Genomic DNA, 14,338 nt, shown 5'->3' with positions numbered 1-14,338 from the left:
CAATTTTTCCTTTTAACTTTCCTCTCATTGTCTTAAACCAAAAATCTGTATACAAATGAATAGTATTACAGATAAACAAATCTTATATGGTGAAATTAATCCAGTCAACTTGAACACAAGCTTACATCAGTAGCATCTACAGCGTCAATCATCACCTCCATCCAGCCTTCAAATGTTGCCTGAAAAGTTATACTTGAAATGTACATGCATGTAAATGAAACATTTATATATCATACGCTTATATAAAAAAATAAGTATCAGACTTTAATCTTATCAACCTTGCCAAGATGGGGATCGATAGCAAGTAGTGATAACATACCTTTTTCTTTGATTTTAGAATTTTAGAATATCAGAATGTCAAAATGTTTTATCAGTCAATAAACACATTTTTTTCAAATAAATGATTAGACATACACTTAAGTGCCCTTATATTGATCGGGGTACTCATACATTAGTTTCACCTACCAAAATATTTCATTACTTGAATAATTTGATTTCTGTTCGGAAAACGCAATTACGTCATGAAAAAGACAAAATCTAATATGAATACAGCACTTCTCTTATTGTTTGACATAAAATCAACCGCTTTGGAAAGCTTCAGAATATGAGAAAATACTTACGACCTGAAATAGGGCTAAATATCCACTGATCACATTATCAAAATTGATTTTGGAATTGACCCAGGTGTAATTTTTGGCTAAACACTCTGTCATATTTGCAGTCACAGTAAAATCCAATCTTTCGCCATCTTCATCCACACATTTGAAAAATTTCCCACTGAAGAATTGGACGCCCATGATACTAAATATAAGCCAGAAGACCAGACACACTACCAGCACGTTACAGATAGCAGGGATAGCCAACATTAGAGCATTCACAACAATCTGTAATTAAAAAAATATATAGTTATATAAAAACTGCATGCACAACAAGTAACCATTACCTTTTTCATACTGTATAATCGGTTATTTTCGTGGATCGAGATTTTCGCGATTTGGAAAATAATTTTAACAATTTGAAACGATTTGACCAATAGGGTACTTATAATTCATCTATTTCTCATTTCCGCGGATCAAATATTCGCGACTATAGAAATGTCCCGCAAAAACATCAACCCTACGAAAAGAACCGGATATACGATTTCAGATTTCATCTTATAACCAAAATTCAGAATAAAAATTGAATCTATTTATAGCATCATGATTTATAGGAATGGCATATTTCTAATTGTCCAATTACAATAGATATTTAAAAAAACCCGTTTTACTAATAGCCCAACTGTGTATTAATTACACAACATAATATGATGTTTTGATGTTGAACTAATTCGAGAGTATATCTTTCAATATTTATTTTTTTATTTAGTATTAAATTGTAACCCATGAGTTTTTTTACCTTCATCCCCTGCCATCGTGAAATCGCTCGAAGTGGTCTGAAAGCTCTGAGAGTACGTAATGACCGGAAAGCGGAAATGTTGTCAACTCCTGCTGCCTTTGCTGCTAAACTAGCTATCGATACCTGAAGAGGAATTTTTTTTCATACTTGAAGATATTTTTTGAATGATCATATTTGTCCAATTAGAACAGTGAAATGTGTGAGAAATATTCCAGAATGTATACCTTAGTATGGCTACAGGTAAACTAAAGCCATGGTTTTTTGTTGTTTTTTTTTTTTTTTTTTTTTTTTTAAAGCAAAGTTAAGAATCGATTCCTTTAGTCATGCCTATAATCAGAATTCACAACTCTTCTTCTTTTTACTTACAACTACAATGGCGAAGTCGAGTAATGTCCAAAATTGAGTAAAGTATTTCTTGAATCCCATTCCAAACCATTTCATCACCATTTCAAGTGAGAAGAGAACGCAGAAGATAATGTTTAGCCAATCCAAAGCCAATTCCATCGTTGGGTTTTGATACAAGTACACATCTTCAAAAGCCTGGGAGTTAAATCAAGCACAGTACAATAAATCACATCAAAACACATCGGCAAAAGTATACATTAAAACAAAAATAAGATTCCCTTGAATTTATAAATATAACAATATAAAAGTTAAGTAAATTACATGTAATTTGCTCCATGTGATATATATATTTTGTAGAAATTAGCATCACAATTTGACTATATGTAAAATATCCTCAATGACATGGCATAGGCATCACATCGACATTGTTGTTTATTTTGGTGTCCCTTCACTTCGACCGCCATTTGAAACAGGCGCTACGTCATGAAAAGCAAAAGACAGTAGTTCTGGGCCATGAAAACCCGCTCTGGTTCCCAAAGGTGATAATAAGCATTTCTAAGGTAGTGTTTTAAAAAGCTGTTTACATCTTTTATGTGAATCTCTGTATAAATTCTGTTTAATTTTTTTACTTACACGGTTAAATATTTAGTAAATTATGATAACAAGTGCTGAATGCGACTTAAACTTATGAAGCAGATGCTACCAATTATTTAAATAAAATCTTAATCATCTGGTAATTCTTCGATTTTATTTTTCAAGAATCTTATTTTTTCCCTCTTTTATTTAAGGTTGAAATACGGTTTAATTGAAATATTGAAATTCTATTGATCTTGGATATGAAACACATTTAAGGCAAATTTCATCAACCACCAAACCATTATCATACTATCATACCAGAGTGAGACTGCTCACGGCGATGAGGAAAAGAATGATCCCCTCAAATATTTTGTTCTCGATAACTGTAGCCATAATCTTTCTGAAGGTATACCACTTCTTTCCAATTGCGGATTCATCGAACGTCTCCCAGCAGCTGCACCTGTATACATAAGTAAATATTTACTTAATAATTTTTGCTTTAACAAAATAAGACTACAATGCAAACATAGTTATATACAATAAATAAAAACAAAGAAATGTGCAAATGTTTTGGAACGTATAAAGATACGATGGTGGAAAAACCATGTAATAAACATATTAATGATTTCAATTTGCATGCGTTATATATGCAATTTTAGTAACTTTTCTTTGAAAAATATATCAATTCCTTACCTTGAAACTCATTATTAACAGTATTGATATTTATGACATTGTACTTTGATACTTGGTATTCTTTCTATAATACATGTTTTAAGTAAATAAAACAAAGAACCGTGCAGAAAATTATTTGAACGCAAATGACTTCTGTAAAGAGGTAAGTATAATTATATGTCTATTTTAGAATACATTTTCGATATTATTGGCATTTCATTTCGCTATCCTATAGATAATATTTCAGCTTTAGTTTTTACTTCAGATTGTGGTATTTATGTATCACCAAATGTTTTTGATACTTTTTACACTTTACAGCGTATTATCGTTAATGAAATTTGATTAAGTTGACATTGACTCTGTGTAACGCAAGAATTTTAATTCTTACAAGACTAATTTGTTAAATAAACCCTATATTAATGATCAAGTCATGTGCTTTTATAATATACATTAATAAAAAGTACATCTAAAATTATTCAACAGGAAATTAAGAGAGAAACACTAATTAAAATGAAATCTCTATCGAAAAAAATACGTGCAGAAATTATCATGATTCTTTTAACTGCCACTAAAAGCCATGCTCACAGTGCAATAATAGATTAACATTTTACACATCTACATATTCAAAACACAACCATTTTATGAAAACATGATAAAGACAGTATCTCTGGTAAAATAATAAAATGATGTTGATAAGATCAATTAAACTGGGGGCTGGTATATCAATATTCTAAACATGGAATAAATCACCAAGAATGATAGGTATAATGAATGAATCTTATTGAACTAATATATACTTACTGATAGGAAAGACTCAAAACGAATTTATATGATACTACCACACACACAAATGAAAAGCTCCACTCATTAAATGACAATCAATTTCTGAAACCATCGTTCTCTGTAAGCCTAAGGCATTACTTCATAAATTAATCTTGTTATATAGAATATTATTGAAGAATCTTCAGTAATCGTTTTTAGCAGAAATGAGGAAGAATTCGTTAAATGATGAAAATTAAATTGTTTAATATCGTTATAAAACACATTTTTGTAGTTTGATGTTATCATTCCCCCGAATCTATATAATTCTGATCTCTCGAGTTACTTCTCTTCCTTTCACTCTGTCAGGTCTGAAATGAATGAAAGTAACTGATAGATCAGAAATAAATCTAAATTAAGAAACCCTTTTCCCCTAAATTAAAGGTAAGTCCTTGGAAAAAATCGCATTGCGTGATAATATTGACAAAGATGTTTCATTCAAATTAGAAAAATCCTTTAAATATTCCTAAGCAGCTTCATGTCTTTGTAGGCATGTTTAGTTTTTCGTTTATTTTTTTATAAGGACAGTTTGAGTGCGAATCTATCAAATATTAAAAAAAAAAATAGAACGCACGTAAGATAACTGGATATATATGAAATCACAACATCATCACATACTACAATTGTAAATAAAACACTCGGACAAATGACTTTTGAAGATATAAGGATGATTGCAGACTACAATTAAAACTAAATCTATCCTATACACAAGACTTCATTCTGTTCAATTCTCACACCAGCAGGAACAATATTTCACCTGGCCTGTTTTTGAGTAATAACTTAAATATTTCCTATCTCTTAAACATTATATCTATCCTGGTCACCCCCATACTCCTGCATTTGAAGTTATAAAATGAAAAAATGAAGAAAACTGGACCATTTAGACCATTTTGCCTAATGTGCTATGTTAAATCGTTACAGTTGCCAAACTATTTACGACATTTTATATTTTATCTACCAAACGATATGCATGCTATCTATGTATGGTCTTTCATCGCAAAATCGTCTTGAAAAGGAAATATCTTAAATATCTCATTCATGTACAATGTTAACCTGTGTGAAGACGATCATGACATTTGTTTTAATACTTCTGAAAAAAAATCGTCTATAGGATTTTTATTATTGCTTATATAGACACCTAAAACAAAGTTGAAATAGATACGAGACCAGGTGAACGGAACGTCTCCTGTGATACTTATGTGTGAGAGTTGTACCACCTGAATGTAAACCTGTGATTCTAGGGTTGGTCGGTACTGTCGATTCTTACCAAGGTATCCATTTTTGCAGGCTGATACAACTGTATGTATCGGTGGTAAGAAACCAACATCATCAGATATACAGTACATAGGTTTTGTATATAAAAGTGTATGAATCAATATTTGATTCATTTCCCCCATCCTTATAGTGTCTTTCTCATAACAACCGTCAATGCCATACCCTTCACAAAACACTCGCATTTATTCTATATTTGTTTTTTAAATAATTTATTTCATAAACTTAAATATGCTCCACCGCTGACAAATGGTATTTTTTCACTATCATAAATAAGAGCAGACTATTTAGTATTTTTCTTCAGTTACAAAAGTTACTTACTTTACACCATTACCACCATTGAAAAGTTTGAGCTTCTAATTTTACTTCAAGTTAAATACTTGGAAAATAATTAATTGCATCCCGAAAAAAATCCGTGGCACTAAATCTTATATGGAATGAAGTAATGATTGCACATGCACAAACGGCGAAATAAATTATTTTTTGTTACTTTCTGTGTTAATTAAGCATATATATATATACATCATTAAACACCAATTATTGTTCAATGATGAATATCATTTATACTCTGTCGGCGGTGGAGCATCTTTAAACAAACCATACCATACAAAATGATAAGTTATGTAACCAAAAATTTTCTTCAACATAAATATTTTGACAATCGATCTTTCCCCGTCTTTCCATTTGAAGACGTAACATTACATAAAAAGAAAGGTACAATGAAAGTTTATATGTATATAGATATCGAAATGATGGTAATTTTACACAAGTTACACAATACTTTTGTAGCATTATAGTATAATCATATTTTACTTACCGTTTATAGAAGGCCTCGGGAAAGCAGTCTTCGACCACAATCTCTTTCACCTCTTCTTCATCTTCCTTTTCCTTTTTCTTCATGGTCGAAGCCTCAGCACCCAACGCAAGGTCATCATCATCTTTGTCATCTTCCTTATCTTTTTTGTCGTCTTTCTTGTTGCCTTTCTTACCATCCGCTTTAGCCCCTTCACCTTTTGAATCATTGGCATTAGCTTTCATGGCGGCATTAAAACTAGAGAATTCTTCTCTCTGTGTGCTGAAGGCTGCATCAACTTTGTTCTGTTCAATGTTTAAAAAATACTTTAAACCATATGAGGTTATGAAATAAATTTGTTATCATCAAGGAAAATCGTATCTAAAACTCCAAAGAGAAATGCTACATGATTGATAAATTGTATGACGATAAAGAAGAATTTAGAAAATGAAATGAGACTAATATTTGAAAATAAGCAAATGGTTAATCGATACTTAAAAAATAGATTTAAGATTAAAAGAATTATTTTGTAATCTTTTTGTCACATTTAACTTAAATTTTAACTGTAAAATGTCTCTGTACTAATGAGTCAAGAAATAAAAGTATTATTCACTAAAATAAACTTTAAAGTAACCAATTAACAGATTAAAGTATTTTGCAATAACAATTGGCAAGGTGACCCATTTCTGCATCTAAGTAGGATCTGGAAAACATTGTACGGCTATAATACAGTAGATGACATTTATAGGAAATTCATGAACATTTTACATAACAATACCAGCTAACTGATCATGCAGGTTTAGTACACAGTTTCCTTTTTGGTTGAAAAATAATAAGGGACTTCTGAGAAGTAGGCTTTACACTTTTAATAACGAATATTAAACAATATATGGTGCATTAAACCAATGCAGTGCATTTCCCATTCTACCTTTGTATTTGGTAAGAGTTATACCCCTTTATTCATATTGTTAAATGTGCATAGGGCAATGTTTCTTTGCAATATAAATAATTTGATAAATTTGATAGCAGGTACAATTTTATTAAAATAATAAGTATTGGATACAACATAAACAAAACCAATACCAAATTTGATATAAAACCAATCCCAATATAAAAATTAAGTTACAAATCGAACCATTTAACTGAAGACAAAAATCATGCAAGATTTACTTAATTATACATCGTTAATTGATTCTAGTGGTAGATATATAAACTTAAATTCTTGTCAAATCCACATTCATCATTTCTGGTTGGGTTGTAAAGAACAATTGGAAATAAACTAGAATTGAGAATCTTAATTTGATCTTGGTTTTTACTGATAATTAAAAAACAACATTTTGTTATCCACGGAACAACTAATTAAAAATTCAAAAAATGCAATTTTTAAAAATCTAATGTACAAGAAAATGTATTAAAGAAAATAGAAATTGGAAAAGGTTCAAAGGATTTCTTGGTATTGCTTAATTCCATTTGAATCATATGTATCTTAGAATACAATATTTTGAAAAGATTCGATGATCCAGATTTGACAAGAGGTAGATTGGTTGAAAATTGAAAGCCACAACACATACTGGTGCTCTAATATTGATAACGAGACGATTAGGTGTGCTCATTACCTGTACAGGTACAATTTCTGGTAACACCTTAAGTGGTGCATTTAGACTTAAAGAACCAGCTGCTTTGCGATTTTTCCTACGCTTTTTGCCCTTAATAAAGAACAAAATCTCTGAATGAATCTTTGATCTTAACATCATCATTTTCAGTTGGTGCTTTTTGATTCAATTTATAACTAAGGTGCTTTCATTAACATTGAAACTGTGAAATAGTGTCAAAGTAAAATAAAACAATTCTATATCCCATTCATTTACATAAGGTTTTCATGTGAATAAAACATAGTGATTATGAATCATGATGCTTATTTCATCCAATATAGAATTAACGTTACCTTATTTTTATCATCCTTATTTGCTACGGTTCCATTTGCTTGAGGTTTGTTCTTGGCGTCTGTGCCGGTTTTGGCTGTGTCGGTCTTCTTTGTAGTGCTTGCTCGACCATTTGTGAGAGCTATCTTATCTTCAGCTTTTCCCTTATTCTTTGCATCTTTGTCTGTGAAATGAGCAGCTATATGAGTACATTCACTTCTTATTTCCATTATATATCATTCCAACTGGAAATAACTGCATGTGTATATACAGAGTGTATACAATCATAATCAAATGGCTTCAAAGATTCACTTATTGTTTGATATATGTATAGGAATCTAAACGCACCTTTACGTATACTCAATTCATTAATTCCACGACAAGTATCCTAATGCATACTCTTTGATATTGACTTACTTCTTGTATACTTTGAAATGTAACCGATGCATCTTTTTGTATTAAGTTTGCCTTATTTTAGATTTAGACAGTGAGAATAATATTGGTATCACGTGAATACGGCGGCACTAACCCTTGCTCTCCTTGTCTGTGGCGGTGCTGGCTTCTCCATCCTCCTCTTTATCATTCGGTCCAACAGATGCTGATCTCTTAGGCTTTATACAACAGCAACAGAGTTCTCTTATCCTGGTGAATGCCAATTTCAGTCGATTGTCTTCGTCACTCGGTTCTTGATCCAGTGTGTCACTTGCAAATGCATTTAGCAAGAGGGCAAGGAAAAGGTTCAATACCTGAAAAGAAATGTTAGAGATAATACAATCAATGGTTGCAAAAGATCTTCCGCTATATATGCATGGTGTACATGTAAGTGACAATGTATACCAAGAAACAACTTGCATGTTTCACCCAATCAGTTAGATAGATTTTAACGACATATCATCCTAGTGTGTAAGCTCTGACTAGCAACTTGTTTATCATTAGATAATAAGTAGCTAACCAATTCACAATTTAAGTTTCAATTTTTTAGGAATGAAAAATATGACAAAATAAAGTGGTTGTCGATTCATTCATTTATAAAATATACATACGATGAAATTTCCGAGAACCAGAGTAGGTAGGAAAACAACCATGCACAGTTCGTCTGCAGCTCGCATACAGTCCCATAGGGGTTCAATCCACTCTCCACATAGCACGCGGAATACCATCAACATAGCGTGGAAAAAGTCGTTAAAATTCCACCTTGAAATAGAAATTACTTCCCTTAATATCTCTGTTCTATATTCAAGTTAATTATTGTAAACGTACAATTATCAGTGATTGTATTTAAGTGCTAGAAAATGATTCTCTTTTTTTCTTAAATTATATTTATAGTTTACTTTATTAGAAGCAGCTATTAATCATTCACCTTAAAAACAGAAATAATTTCTATTCACCTCTCTGTTCTGTAATAAACTAACTATTTTGGAGCTAGTTGTTCAAAATGAATTTAAAGCAAAATTTATTTTCTATAATAGAGGTACATAGTTACTTTTAAACAAACAACATAACATAGTCATTGAAATCTTAACTTTGCGTGGTTTCTGCATTATTTTACCTGGGTATATCATCACCAAATACACTTTCTGTATAGGATTCAGAGAACAGCTGCAGACCTATGACTGCAAAGATGTAGATGACAATCACCAGGACTATAGTTAAATAGCCAAGCGCTCCTAAAGTACTTAAGATGATTGTCAATAGCAGTTTCAGGGTTGGCCAGGACTGAGCAAGTTTGAAGACTCTGAGCTGTAATGGAAAGAAATATTATACCAAATACTACTCAAATAAAACCTTGTTAAAGAAATAACTGAATTCATCTTTAATTTTGATTCTGACTGATTTTGATTTTGGTATGTATCTCTTACAATTAATTCCGTAAAATAGTTTTATTTGATTAGCAGATTTTATTTGAAGTTGAATTTGTTTTCGCTTTTGCTTTCGATCTGAAACATATATCCTTTTTTGAAAAAAACAACAACTTTGAATGTAATATGTTTGTATTTTGATATGAACTTTCAAATTACATAGAAATCATTCTATAATTTATGGACATACGGAAATTGTTGTTACTTACCAATCTGAATGATCGGAAAACACTCAAGCCATCAACATCTTCCAAACCAAGATCCACAAGACTAGCTATCACAATGATAAAGTCAAATACGTTCCAACCGTTGCCGAAGTAAAACTTGCTGAGTGATGTCAGTTTGACAATACATTCAAAGGTGAAAATACTGGTGAAGACCTAGAATACATAAACGATTAATTCAGATAATGTGTTAAATGCAAACTTCGGTCATGTCAACTTATGGAAGTTATTGTTTCATGCGGGACTAAAACCTGCTTTGAAGGAAAACCCCAATTTCTAATTTCCCATAATAATGTTATAAAATATTTCTAATTATTTCTTCTTCCAGTCATCTTTATTCTTTATTCGGGTTTTTTAAAGATAAAAATCTTTAATCCATTTTTTGTTTTAAATGATCGGGCTCAGTCGTTATAATTTATTGTACATGCTCGAGATTAAAACCTGCTTTGGAGAAAAATCTCAGTGTCATATTTTTATCAATATAGTCATATAATAACATGTTTACGTCTATTTCTGATAATCTTATTTTTTCATTAGAGTTATCATAATCAACATATTCATCATTTTTATTATTCATTTATTTTATTTATGATAACATATTTTGTAGCTTACGTAATTAGCTATCCGCAACAACTCCTTGAGATCGTCTGACATGCCATGATGCTCTGCCGCCATAAAGGCAGTATTGAGGACAATACAGATAGTGATGAACAGGTCGAGTAAGGGATCGGAGGCAATGGCCATTACACCATTCTGGACATAGAGCCAGTAGGTATAGATGCTTGTCCCAGTACAACAGGCACAGTTCCGGTCTATCAACTGGCCCTTCTGTCTCTCGGGTTTGTAGCCATCACCATAAGCTGTACACAAAGATATATTATGCATAACAAGATATAATATTAAATTGAGAACAAGCCTTTATTGTCAAGGTGTAATAAGTCTATTCGGAATTCCGCAATACACAGACCCGTTTGAATTGTAGTCAAATTGTGTTCGCACCAATTGTTATTTTACGAAATCAAAAAGTTTAATTGCTCACAAAATACAAAAATTTGTTCTGACCAAATACTCGGTATTTCATTTAGAAGTAGCAATGATTGTGAAATAAATCAATACAAGTAATATCAAGACCAACCATCGAAGGCTAAAGTGGAATGAAAGTTCGTGTCTAACATTTTTCGCATAGAACCAAAGATTCCAATAGATGAATCACTTCACTTCACCTCTAGAGATATTGCTCTTGTCGTTTTTCATTTGAGCTTTTAAAGCGTTCAAAGCATTGCTTTTCCATTTGCTAAGGGCTTACCGAGGGAAAGAATGCATCAAAATATCAAAGTCATTCACCGTTTCAGATATATTTTACATAACATAATAATGTTCTTTTACTTAAACATACCAAGTATAATCTCTGGACCAGCTTTCTTCTTTTTCACTGGATAGTCTTCATTCCCAGCTTTCTCCAGATGAATCGCAGAGGAAGATATCTATAAAAAAAATGAGTGAGTATTAAGAGTTCTCTGACTTGGAATCTAAATCTGACAAAGTACAATGAAGTCTCGAAATGAAAGTAACAATTGCTGGTAATATTATTTGTTATGCTTAGAGGTGCCGGTAAAAAATTCTCCTTAATCAATTGCATTTATTAGATTTGAACCTATAACTATATAGAAATACATAACAGGGAAATATATTTTGAGTCAAACTATATAGAAATACATAACAAGGAAATATATTTTGAGTCAAATCCGTGTTTTTATTAAAAGCAAACATTTCTACACGAAATTGGAAACAATTCCAGAATATCTATCAATAGTCATAAATAACCTAGTATATAGCAGAACTCTTGTGTATAGATCCAAATTATTCTTATATAGGTTTTAAGCCCATGCAAAGCTAACATCTACTTAAAAAAGGGATGCATAAATATATATAAAAAAAAGAAAATAAAAGTTCCCAACGTCCATAATTAAAATGATCGATCATTCTATTAACGATATATCTAAAACCAGGTTCGTATGCATTATCAAAAAGAGGAAACATTTCAATTAACTAACTAATCACTAATAAAAATAATCAATAAATATAAAATAAGAGATATTAAATCTGAATTAATACTACACAAACAGCAGGTACTTGGCATGGATGTAGTGATGCATGTAAACCTTCATTGGAGAATAGGTAGGAGACTAATCGATCTTTTTTTCTTCTTTTTTCTTCTTCTATTTTTTTTTATACTTTCTTGTTATACTTAAAAATTAAATGCATAGTTTAGTTTAAGATTCTTAATTTATAATAATGAACTGTCAATGGTATAATAAACCAGCTAGATTTTAAATGTTTTTCAATATCAGTATATATCTATAATATTTCATCACGTATCACGGTACATAGATGTGTGACTATTGTTATACCAGGGCTAGACTTGCATCAGTACATTGTTATCAGAAAACTGACAGTAACCTAGTAACATGCATCATATAAATCCTTCTTATTTTGACATGAATACATAAATATAGGTCACTATTATGTAAGACTAAAATACCAGGCATGCAAAGCCCATAAAATAACATCCAGATAATACTTTAGTGCAATAGAAATATAATTTAACGTTCGATGCATGTGATCTATAAACCTTGACATTTTACTCTCTCAATTGTAATCACTTGTCTATTATAAGAATTCCAGCGTGCACACGTGATAATTTTCAATGGTTGAAACCATTTAAAGTTTAATGTAAATTTAATGGCATAGCCTTAAAGTTTTGCGTGAATATTTATATATAATTTTTATTTAAAAAATCTTGATCAAAACCAATAGACTGATCTCGATCAAAACCGATTTTATCACTCAGAAGCGCAATCGTTTTTTAAATTATAAAATAACATTTATATAGATGTATATTTCATTTCTACAATCATTTTTAATACAAATATATACATGTGTATATATATTTATTTGCGTATGCTCATTTACACAATAACTGTTCCGAGAGAATTTTTGTAATAATTTTATGTGACAAAGAGTGAAGTACACAATCAGGTGTCAACAAGTGGCCAAATGACAACATTGGACGAACAACACAATCCAGCCATTTAACGTTACGGTTTTACAAAGGACAATTAAGCCTTAAAAACATGCATACATATACATAACTATTGATACAGACAGTACGATTTTATATCAACTTTTCTTCAATTTCCTTTCTTTAATGAAGCATTATGCATGCATTCTTTTTGTTCAGCGAAATATCTTTATTTTCATGAGACAATAATATAAATTATAACCAAGATCAAAATACATTTTGTTTTTCAAAAATTTACTTAAAAGTGTAGCAAAAGGTGTGTACATAAGGTTAAACATATAGACAGGGGGTAGTGCAGCAGGTGCATCATGCACTTTTACTTACTTTGTATGGACGTTTGACCGACACATATCTCTGTAATGTACAACCATTTCATACAAACTTTTAAAACGATACCCTGCATTAATTTGAGTTATTTCCCTCAGCTAGCCTAATAAAAAGTACCTTCACACGTTGTGTTCAGTGTTGAAATGATCTTAAGATTACCTTAAAAGATGGAGCTGTCTTCAAGAATTTCTCTTGAATATTTCCAAAAATAAAATTGTTCACTTGAAAATTCTCAGCTATCTATAACTATCTTATATCGAATTTAACATTTTAATTGAATGGCGTTTTCCTTCACTCCGGGAAATTATTATTAAAAAAATCACACTGTAGTCGATCAATAGATATTATAAAAAATAATATATTGGAATATCAAACTGGTCTCAATAATGTTTAAAAAATGTTTATCAGTTGAGACGTATAGCTTTGGTTGCTATGTTTATATGTAATTTTTGAAAAAAATGACTTAATTTGTGCATATTGCATTATTTTTCTTACTACGTGATCGATTAGAAACATCTGAAAATGAAATCTAGCTCATTTGAATCATTAATCAAAGGCATCAATCTAAAAGACTCTTTATACGGTATATATTTCTTTATAGAAAGATGTATTTCTGAAATAAGACCTCCAAACGATTAGTTTTCCATACAAAGTACAATTCTCAGTTGTTTTAGGTACATGTATATGGACTAAGTATTTACATGACGTTCGGCGGTCATCTCACCAAAATGTTGTTAACCAAGATGATGTGCTTAAAAATATAACAAACTCACTGAAGGCTGCAATTAAAATACATGGACAACATTTTCAACAAAACAGTTTTTTTTTCTCAATTATTGTAAGTAATTCACTTTAACAGCAAAATAGTAATAACTGATAATCAAATTTACATTTGTTATGCACTCAAAGGCATCCATCCATGCGCTATTAAAATCTTGTTAGATTGAAAGCTTGAATTATTGAATTCATATTCAGGTAAATATACCTTTTACCGAATTAAATAAAACCCAACAGTTATAGATTCAGAAATTCTAGAACCACCAAATGACATA

At 30.8% G+C, this 14,338-nt stretch overlaps 1 protein-coding gene across 9 annotated transcripts in view; it reads right to left on the bottom strand.

The window, feature by feature from the left end:
- Positions 1–14,338, bottom strand: part of LOC138333755 (sodium channel protein 1 brain-like) — a 91,909-nt gene that overhangs the window by 10,352 nt on the left and 67,219 nt on the right. For 5 of the 9 annotated variants that reach the window (XM_069282322.1, XM_069282321.1, XM_069282324.1 and 2 more), the window contains 15 exons: positions 13,284–13,313; positions 11,274–11,361; positions 10,490–10,737; positions 9,863–10,033; positions 9,344–9,534; positions 8,838–8,988; positions 8,324–8,540; positions 7,818–7,978; positions 5,897–6,177; positions 5,075–5,104; positions 2,635–2,776; positions 1,762–1,935; positions 1,396–1,518; positions 621–884; positions 126–179 (listed from right to left, as the gene is read on the bottom strand). In XM_069282322.1, coding sequence (XP_069138423.1) covers positions 126–179; positions 621–884; positions 1,396–1,518; positions 1,762–1,935; positions 2,635–2,776; positions 5,075–5,104; positions 5,897–6,177; positions 7,818–7,978; positions 8,324–8,540; positions 8,838–8,988; positions 9,344–9,534; positions 9,863–10,033; positions 10,490–10,737; positions 11,274–11,361; positions 13,284–13,313 — 2,325 coding nt within the window. The remainder of the gene's footprint in view (positions 1–125; positions 180–620; positions 885–1,395; positions 1,519–1,761; positions 1,936–2,634; positions 2,777–5,074; positions 5,105–5,896; positions 6,178–7,817; positions 7,979–8,323; positions 8,541–8,837; positions 8,989–9,343; positions 9,535–9,862; positions 10,034–10,489; positions 10,738–11,273; positions 11,362–13,283; positions 13,314–14,338) is intronic. The other 4 variants (XM_069282327.1, XM_069282328.1, XM_069282325.1 and 1 more) reach the window with 2 other exon arrangements.

The sequence above is a fragment of the Argopecten irradians genome, chromosome 10 (assembly GCF_041381155.1).
Source record: "Argopecten irradians isolate NY chromosome 10, Ai_NY, whole genome shotgun sequence".
In the NCBI taxonomy this organism is placed as follows: domain Eukaryota; kingdom Metazoa; phylum Mollusca; class Bivalvia; order Pectinida; family Pectinidae; genus Argopecten; species Argopecten irradians.
Note: the sequence above shows the minus strand (reverse complement) of the source record. Positions and strands in the feature narration are given on the sequence as shown.